At 56.5% G+C, this 9,816-nt stretch overlaps 2 protein-coding genes across 3 annotated transcripts in view; one reads left to right on the top strand and one right to left on the bottom strand.

The window, feature by feature from the left end:
* LOC113212133 (protein takeout-like) overlaps positions 1 to 9,816 on the top strand; it is a 19,421-nt gene that overhangs the window by 8,181 nt on the left and 1,424 nt on the right. The gene's annotated exons all lie outside the window — the stretch shown is intronic.
* Positions 1,607 to 9,816, bottom strand: part of LOC127748634 (scavenger receptor class B member 1-like) — a 66,930-nt gene continuing 58,720 nt past the window's right edge. For both annotated transcript variants that reach the window (XM_052266975.1, XM_052266974.1), the window contains exons 2-5: positions 3,027 to 3,118; positions 2,757 to 2,917; positions 2,486 to 2,630; positions 1,607 to 1,858 (exon numbers count right to left, since the gene is read on the bottom strand). In XM_052266975.1, the coding sequence (XP_052122935.1) occupies positions 1,622 to 1,858; positions 2,486 to 2,630; positions 2,757 to 2,917; positions 3,027 to 3,118 (635 nt within the window). In that variant the 3' untranslated portion in view covers positions 1,607 to 1,621. The remainder of the gene's footprint in view (positions 1,859 to 2,485; positions 2,631 to 2,756; positions 2,918 to 3,026; positions 3,119 to 9,816) is intronic.

The raw sequence follows: 9,816 nt of genomic DNA, 5'->3' as shown, positions 1-9,816 counted from the left end.
ACCTGCTGCAAGTCGGGTGGCCGCACCCCGCCCCGCCTCACCCCTCTCTTCAGAGTGGCCGGCCGGAGTGGCGCGCTGCTCCAGCCAGGCCGGCGGCGCGCTGCCCGACCTAGACCTTCACCTTCCGGCTGAACCCATAGCTCCAGCCCGCTACCCCGCCACGCCCCCCGTCAGCGCCACGCCAGGCCACGCCGCAGCCTGGCGGGCATCCACGCACAAACACACACGCACGCGGAAAGTATCAGTGTTGCACAGCAATTTTTTTCCTATTTTTTTCTCGTTTTTTTTGTAGTGTTTGCTTTTCCATTCTATAAATCCTCAAGGCCCGATTGTTCGGGCTAATAACCGCACTGTGGCGCTAATCGTGGAAGACGAATAAAAAGGGGTTTACGGAAACGAGGGTGACGCTGATCATTTTCTGTGATACCTGGAATAACGATGATTATTTTTGCCAGTGCCGTGACGTCAGGGTGGCGTGCGTGTAATGCCGTGTAATGCTGCTGCAAAAAGTCCGGCGTCAAGCGCGTCGAGCGCAGCGCGGGCGCGCCCCCCAAACCAGCTCTTCGGCCGGAAGCTTCGCAGAGCATCTCAGAATGTACGGCCGCGAGGTGACCGTGCACAAATCCGCGATCACGATTAATCGGCGAAACTAGAGCGCAAACATTCGTGAAAACACATGTTTCAAGCGAGAACATAAATACATGAATAAAAATATTTGTAAAAAAGCTAAAATATTAAATTTACTGAGCGGAACGGGAATCAGCTCGAGGATGATGTAGCATTGTGCGTGCGACGTGTGCTTTCTTTGGGAGTAGGCTCTTCAGAAGTGTGAAGTAGCTGTGACAACATTGAAACTCGTCCGCAATCGCACCTCGTTATAACTGCGGCACAGAGTGGGATTATGACCATCATTCTCATTGACACGGCAATGCTATAAAGTAATACCGTGGCGAAATGAAACAGTCGTCTTGTTGAGATTGTAGTTCGGCCGGGAGCAGAGGCGCGCGTCGTCTTGATGATGAGCATGGCTTTTTGCCGCCGGTGTCGCGTAAAAGCGAGCGATACTACTACAGGGTGGGGATGAGCAGGTGGCAGGGCAAGTGGGGCTCCGCAGGCGCCTGCGTCGCGAACCACCCCCTATTTCTATTATTTTCATCCCGTTTCGCGCGGGGCAAATTAATGATCTGAACTCCTGGGATTGCGTGCACCACTGCGCCGCAGCAGCGCACCGTCATCGCCGCCGTCGGGCGCGGCACAACCCGCAGCGCCGGCGCCAAGCGAGCAGAACACCCAGCAGCAGCAGCACCGGCAACAACTGAATAATTGCTAAACGGAGTAGTGGTAGTCTGTAAGAAAAAAATAGACTTAAAAAAGGTTCTTAAAAATTTCCTAATAATATTTGTTGAGAAAAATTAAGTTCATAGCTCGGGTGCGCCGCGCGCCGGCGCGCCCGGCAGGTAGGCAGACCATCCTGCACGCCTCCAGGACTGCGCAGCATAACAGCCGGCCCCGACAGGTAGGCAAGCCATCCTGCTCCCGCAGGCCCACACAGGTCTGGAGCACCTGGAGGCAGAAGCCTCGCGTGCGCCAGGTGAGCGCCGCGGCCCCCGAAGGGTAGGCATCACATTCGACGAGACGCAGCCGCCGAGAGACTCACCCTATCGATGAGGCCCAGCTTGTCGAACATGATCCAGGACGGCATGAACTTGTTGCCGAGCGTGACGAGGGGGCTCTCGTAGCCGAACATGAACTCGCGCGCCGTCATCTCGACCAGGGGCTGCGACTCGGTCTGCCGGACCAGGATGTTGACGCCCATCCGGGTGAAGAGGGACGCGTCCGCCATGACGTTGGTGATGCTCTGCGACAGACGAGAAAGAGTACGGGCGGTCAAGACGGGCGCGGTCAAAGTTTGAATCGCCAAAACACAGACAAGAATATACACCCCCGGCTCAGAGTGCCGCGGGCCAGACCGGCCCGGCCCGGGCTCTGGCAAATAAGTACTTCCCCAGTCATCACCGCCCGGACCCACCCGAACCATTCGCTTTGCTGGAAGGCAAACTCTGCGCTTCATTAGTGTGTTTACTCATATTCGGTCGGTTTACAAGTAGTCGGGCTGCCGCCGGGGCTCCCCGCCACGCCACGACACGCGCCGCGCGCGTCATAGCCGCGGACAAGAGAAAGATGCAAGAAGCAAATGGGCAGGGCCGGGCCGGAGGGAAATGGCATGTGGCCATCCCCACACCGTTTCACTCGCACACGTACAAAAAAGAACTCTGTCAGCCCCTCTCCCTCTCGCACAACGCGTCCCACCCCCGCCGCCGCTGCCGCGAGCCCCATTGGTATTCCCGCCACGGCTGCTCGCCACCGGTATCGCACCACAGCTGCAGCAGCTTCCACACCCTGATTTGCACCGCTAGCCTCAGCAGCTGCGGCACCTGCCTCACAGCCTTGCTGCGGCGCGGGACTTCCTATACTTCTCTCTTACCAGCAGTGCGATGTTGGGCAGGATGAGCGTGTCGTTCTCGGACCGGCCCTCGCTCTTCTCGGGGACCCAGACGAGCGGGTGGGTGGGGGTGCTCGTCATGGTGCCGTTCTCGTTGAATTTGACATTTTCGTGCGTAAACAACTCCCTGAAAACACAATTAATTTTAGTGTGAACCTCATGGGCGCCTGCTTCTGAAAAGTGAGCATGTCTACTTTGTTTCCCACGACATGAGAGGTTTCAAGTTTTTATTCGTTCCCGGACTTGTCCGCACCTGTAGGTGTAGGGGCCGACCTCCTGGACGCGGAGCTTCTCCCGGCCGGCCAGGAACTCCTCGCGGTTGGTCACGTTCCACAGCCAGACGCGGAGGTAGAGCTCGATCTGGGGCTTCTCCCAGAGGCCGAACATCTCACCGCCCTCGGCGAACGTCGCTTTCTGTCAAATCCAAATAAAAACAAAGATAGTGAGTGAGTGACACGGCCGGTTGGAGGCGTGTAGCCAGCTATGATGAGCTGCACGTCGCCCGGGCGGGGGTGGAACTTACCCATTGGAAGAGCGTGTTGTAGGGGTCCGTCAGCAGCATGATTGTCCCGGTGCTGATGCCAAGCAGCCCGACCATCAGCAAGATCAGCACGCCTGAAACAATGCGAGACGCAGATGGTCACAAAAGGGTTCAAAGGGTCACCGTCGCAGGAGAGGGTAGCTGTTGTAAGGATCACCACCGTCATAGGGGTACGCCGCCCTCAATGGATGAACCACGGGCGACAAATGACCGAGTGGTCACCGTCGGTGCGTTTGACTCGGCTTGACCTGCCAAGTGTCAATGCCGCGTCGTCGGCCACCTGCTCGAGAGGATCCTGCCTGAGGACCCCCCTGGCCAGGATGCGATGCGACGACGGCGCGCTCGGCTCGCCGGCCGGCCGGCAAGGGAACAGGTTCTCAGGGTCGGAATGTCCTGCCGCCATAGGCTGCTGCCGGCTGCCCCCCGCCCCGCCGTGGCGCGGGTCGGCGGGGAAGGACCTTTCGCCAAAAGGCGCAACACGCGAACAAGTGCACAACGTTGTGCAATAACTTTGGAGCGAGGAAGTGGCGGTCGCATGGGCCGCTCCGAGTTTGACTTTGATTTAGACAAACAGCAACAGATATCCCACGCCGTCGACCATCCCTAGCCCACCCTCGCCTCTTTCCGCAATGTACGTAATAAACGCCGTCTCATGGGGGATGGCATAGCCCAGCCGCACCGCCCAGCGCCTCCAACTAAGGGCACGACTCTCTCGCACCTTTTGTAACACGAAGCGCTCGCCCGCCGCCGCACAACAAATGTCATACGCAAGCGTCGTGCAATAACAAAATGGGATGCGGGGAGAGCCCCGCCGGCGGACCGGACCAAGGAGGCAGGCGGCGGCGGCGGCAGGCCCTTTTGCAACAGCAGCCATCCATTTCGTATGCAATATGTTTCGTTGGCGGCGGTTCGGCGGGTTCGGCGAACACCAGAACTGAATCACCTGCTGCAAGTCGGGTGGCCGCACCCCGCCCCGCCTCACCCCTCTCTTCAGAGTGGCCGGCCGGAGTGGCGCGCTGCTCCAGCCAGGCCGGCGGCGCGCTGCCCGACCTAGACCTTCACCTTCCGGCTGAACCCATAGCTCCAGCCCGCTACCCCGCCACGCCCCCCGTCAGCGCCACGCCAGGCCACGCCGCAGCCTGGCGGGCATCCACGCACAAACACACACGCACGCGGAAAGTATCAGTGTTGCACAGCAATTTTTTTCCTATTTTTTTTTCTCGTTTTTTTGTAGTGTTTGCTTTTCCATTCTATAAATCCTCAAGGCCCGATTGTTCGGGCTAATAACCGCACTGTGGCGCTAATCGTGGAAGACGAATAAAAAGGGGTTTACGGAAACGAGGGTGACGCTGATCATTTTCTGTGATACCTGGAATAACGATGATTATTTTTGCCAGTGTGCCGTGACGTCAGGGTGGCGTGCGTGTAATGCCGTGTAATGCTGCTGCAAAAAGTCCGGCGTCAAGCGCGTCGAGCGCAGCGCGGGCGCGCCCCCCAAACCAGCTCTTCGGCCGGAAGCTTCGCAGAGCATCTCAGAATGTACGGCCGCGAGGTGACCGTGCACAAATCCGCGATCACGATTAATCGGCGAAACTAGAGCGCAAACATTCGTGAAAACACATGTTTCAAGCGAGAACATAAATACATGAATAAAAATATTTGTAAAAAAGCTAAAATATTAAATTTACTGAGCGGAACGGGAATCAGCTCGAGGATGATGTAGCATTGTGCGTGCGACGTGTGCTTTCTTTGGGAGTAAGCTCATCAGAAGTGTGAAGTAGCTGTGACAACATTGAAACTCGTCCGCAATCGCACCTCGTTATAACTGCGGCACAGAGTGGGATTATGACCATCATTCTCATTGACACGGCAATGCTATAAAGTAATACCGTGGCGAAATGAAACAGTCGTCTTGTTGAGATTGTAGTTCGGCCGGGAGCAGAGGCGCGCGTCGTCTTGATGATGAGCATGGCTTTTTGCCGCCGGTGTCGCGTAAAAGCGAGCGATACTACTACAGGGTGGGGATGAGCAGGTGGCAGGGCAAGTGGGGCTCCGCAGGCGCCTGCGTCGCGAACCACCCCCTATTTCCATTATTTTCATCTCGTTTCGCGCGGGGCAAATTAATGATCTGAACTCCTGGGATTGCGTGCACCACTGCGCCGCAGCAGCGCACCGTCATCGCCGCCGTCGGGCGCGGCACAACCCGCAGCGCCGGCGCCAAGCGAGCAGAACACCCAGCAGCAGCAGCAGCACCGGCAACAACTGAATAATTGCTAAACGGAGTAGTAGTAGTAGTCGTAGTACCTGCATCGGAAAATTCCGCGTGTCTTAGTGCACTGCGAGTACGTACATACGTGCCGGGTACGACAGCGAGGTGGGAGTGGCGGGCTCGCATCGCGATAAAGTCCCGACCCCCCGCTGGGATCCACATTTTGATTAGCGTCCGAATGGCCAATTAGCTGCTCGTCGGCGCCGTGTTTGCGGACAGCTCGGCTGGCTTGACACGAAATACTAGAAAAGTTTAGCACCCGTCCGAACAGGAGAAAAGACAAGACCGTGTGCGTCAAAGCAAGGAATCCGCACATACGTCACTGCGCTTGGTCGTCGCCATAACGCGATCATCATCATCATCATACACGTCTTGTTCTCAGAGTTGAAAGAAAGCGGAGCTGCCGAAACTCTTCGGTCTCTCTCCTTCTCTCCCGAGCGACATTGATGCATGATTTGTGATTTGGCGAGTCGTGTGGCCCGGGCGCGGTGGACTTTGCCGGCGCCTAGAGAAAGCGCGCCGGGTTTGGCGATGGCGAATTCGGCACCGTACCCCTGCGCTGCCCCCTGCCCTGCTGCTGCTCATGGCAGGGCAGGGTCCATGCGCTCGGAGAAACGCCGCCCATGAGGTCAGAGGCGGGCCCGGCGGCGGGGCGGCGGGGGAAGCCCCAAAGGAACACCAAAGTGTCCGCGGGCGCACCGAAGAAAGTAAAAGGGGAGAGTGCAAGTGGAAGTAGTAAAGTGGTTCTGCCCCAGTCACGAGGACAAGGCATAATGAATGAAGTTTGAACGTTTCGATCATGCAAACACTAGATAGGAATACCCACACAAGAAAATAAATATTTTGCCCATTTATTCGTGGCAAAAAATATAGTTTTTATTCTTTATTAATCACTTTGTACCCCTCGTGCGTGTTGTGGTGTTAGGATGACCGTGACCGTGGAGCTGTCACGTCGCCGGGGTGCCATCCACCCACCACTTTCCACCTCTCTCTCTCTCTCTCTCTCTCTCTCTCTCTCTCTCTCTCTCTCTCTGTCCCTCCCCGGTGCACTACCGTGGCGCAACGCCCCTCCGGCTGGCTGCACGCCGCTGCAACGGCACGGTACACATGTATCGAGGCGGCCTTGGCGGTCGGCGCGACGCCTGCCAAAAAATGGCGACACGTCGCGGGCATGCCAAGATAGATCGACGGCACGTACGGATGGCCGGGGGGCGTGGCGGACCGGGCTCGCTGCGACTACTTTCACGCGTCCATTCAAATTAAGCTGTGTGTGTGTGTGAGAGTGCTCCTAGTTTTAAATTTGCCTCCAATATCCATTAATTAGCGTAATATTCCGAAAACCACAGTCACAGTATGCTATTTGGTCATGAATAAAACCACGACTTGTTTACTTTTGAAGTAAACACCAATTATTTGTTTTTTTTTTTTTTCAGAGAAATATATTTACCGTGTGAAAGAGTCTTTGATTGGGTTTGGGTGGACAGAAGGTGGCGCGCGCGGCGTGGTCGCGACGAGGCGCCGGTATGGAGAACGAATAACGTGTGTGTCACCGCCCGAGCGGTCGACCGAACGTTATGATGTCATTACATCATGTTGATGTCCGCGGCGCGCGCGCGCCAACCTATCCGTTTGCGGGATTTATAAAATGCAAATGCCGGACGCGCGCGCGGGACGGGTGTCGAGCCGCGTCGCACCGCGCCGCACCGCGCGGCGACACGCGAGGTCGGAAGCGAAGTGATCTGCCGGAACAATGCGCCGCTTTTAATGCCCCATGCAAATAAATCGCTTATACTACTGCTAGTGCAGTCCGGCCGCGGACTCCTCGGGGGGAGGGGCGAGGCAAAATCCGTTTCGCGTGCAGGTAAACGTCCCGATTTCCACCGCATCAAAAGAAGAAAAAAAACAAAGAATCCCGATTCTGTGGTGCTGCTGCGCGCGACGCGTGCCAAAGTATAGTTAGTATAAGGCGGCGTCGCCACTCGCGCCGCGGGCGACGGCGTCCGGCGGCAGTGCCTCCGGAACGTTCTCCGGCGCTGCACTTGTTGTGGCTCCAGAACGTTCTCCAGTGCAGCCGGTTTGCCGGAGCGAGTGCAGCGGAGGGCTGCCGCGAGTGGCGAGCCTCCAGCCCACCTGGCGCACTGCTTCAAGGGCCTAAACGACATGCCGGTCAGATAGCTCAACGCCTGGAGATTTTCCGCCGCTTCCAGGACTCCTTCGCTCGCCTGTCGAGCAAAGCCCCCCTGGAATTATGCCGCGACCGGGGAGAAATGCAGAGGTGCGGGCCCTCTGCAGGGATGCTCGGAAAGTTCCACAACAACACATACCCACGCGACAGGAGCAGAGGAAAGTTAGCGAGCAAAGGAACAACAACAGCAGCAGCAGCAGCAGAAGCAGAACCTGGAAGGAAGGAGCGTTGGAAGACAGGCTGACAATAAAAGAAGCTTAACAGCGGGGGTCATAAACAGTCCTGTAGAACACGATGACTAGAACTTCCCAATAATAGATTCAGTAACGTCTAAACGGGTGTCCGGGTGGGGCGCAGTGGCGGTAAGGGTCAAAACCACCGCCGATACCAAGAGAGCACTTTGGCAGACGAGAGGCGGGAGACTGATTTCGCCTCACATACACCAGACGGGCGGCGGGCGCACCCTCCCATTCGCGCACCGGTCAGGATGACGTTGGCGGGGCTAACACCCTCGGCTCCATCCAGGAAGCGAATCGGACGGAGTCGCATCGTCGGGTGTGGGGGACCTGCGTCGGCCGGACCTGAACCTGTCCCTGCCAGGCCGGCCGGCCGGCCTGGGCGGCGTCCACCAAGCGGCGTGGCCGGTAACGTGAGTTATTCGCCCTTGGCTTGTCCGGTGTGACACACTGCAGCGCAGGCGAACGCGCGCCAATCGACTTGCGAGGCGACAAAGTCTGGACCACCCGTCTCTGTTCTGCGGACGATAAGGAGATCACGCGCACAGCCTTCCGCCGCAATCAGAGAATGCTCTGGTGTCTGCGTTAATTGCTCGCTATGGGTTCCACTACTAGGCTAAATTATTCCAACTTCCCCCCAGATACCGATCGAACGGAATGTTTTCTTTTCAATCAGCCACTCTAGCGCGTGCTCCGTCACGGCCGGTCAATCTGATTAATCAAAATCGACCGCGGCTCGTGACAGCAGGCGAGGACCCGAATGAAGGGAGGACAGCCACGCGACGTTTTTCCGATGATCGGGTTTCGCCTTTGCAGGCGGACGGCGCGGGTCGGGCCATGTCAAGAGCAGCTCGTAGCCCAAGGAGAAAGGTCACGGCTGTTTCGGGAATCAATTGGCATCAGTCGGCGACAACCTTCGGCTCATTTTATTATGTCGCGCGCGGATAAAAATTAACAAAAACCCGGGAGTCCGATGAGCTTTTCGTTGTCTGAAAGAAGCGAGCGCTGGACTCAACTGAACGACGAGAGGCTGGGTATCTAAAGGAGTGGTAGCGTGTTTATAGAAAAATCATCGTCGTCTCGAGTAAATTATTGGCCTTGCTTGACGGAGAAAAATGTCTTAAGGTTGGTCGTTAGAAGCGGCGATGTGTTGATCGTTTCAGGATTAAGGAAACCAAAAACTGAGGAAAAGAGCGAAAAACGAGGAGTACAAGACGAGAAAAAAAAAAAAAAGAAAAACTAGAGGCCACCTCCTCAGCATCAACTGAATGCTACCCGGCCGGCATGACATCTAATTATTTAAATAGATACATGTGTGTTTGGATGTCCGGATGGGAGCTAGGAGGAGGTAGAGATGGGGCGAGGGGGAGGGAGGGGAGAAAGAGACGCACAGCAAAGAAGTTCGGGACAGACAGGCCGAGACAGACGGGTAAGGAAGGGGTACTGCACTATTCTGGCAGCTGGCCAAGCAAAGGCGCAGCGCAATGTAACGGCCGGTACAGCGCGTTGCTCTCGGAAGCTCCAGAGCCCAAGCTCCTGAGAGACGCCGGGAGAAGGCTGACCACGCAGCGCCGGCGCCGCACGCGCCCTTTCGTGGCACCCAGCCAGCAATTTCCATCAGAAAACTAAAATGTCTCATCAGACGGCATAATAAGCACGCGCCCGATATCAGTTGTGTAATAACACGCGATCAGAAGTTATTGTGCATTTTTTTATTTGAAAGGAAGGAGAGCGGGACAGTTTGTTGCTCGTCCCATACGCTTCCGTTAAACACGTGGAACGCTCAAAATCCCTCTTGCTCTGTTCCGGTATTCGTGGGCCATGTGATAAAAAACAAACTGGGAAATGCGGACGTCGAAATAATACTAAAAAAAATTTATAATGGTCTGGAAAATGGGGGGAAGTATGGCCAAGGTCGAGCAGTGGGAACCTGGACCGCTGCACGTACAACAGTTCTCTTATCCCCACCTCTCGTTTGAGTATCGATTTTTCGCAACGCACAACACTGGAATATAAAGCCTTTCTTGCAGGTCAGCTGGCGCAGGCAGGTCAGCTGGCGCAGGCAAGCCCGCCCCCCCCCCC

The sequence above is a fragment of the Frankliniella occidentalis genome, unplaced genomic scaffold, assembly GCF_000697945.3.
Source record: "Frankliniella occidentalis isolate FOCC.00 unplaced genomic scaffold, Focc_3.1 Scaffold44, whole genome shotgun sequence".
Classification (NCBI taxonomy): domain Eukaryota; kingdom Metazoa; phylum Arthropoda; class Insecta; order Thysanoptera; family Thripidae; genus Frankliniella; species Frankliniella occidentalis.
This window is presented reverse-complemented; position numbering and strand designations above follow the sequence as displayed.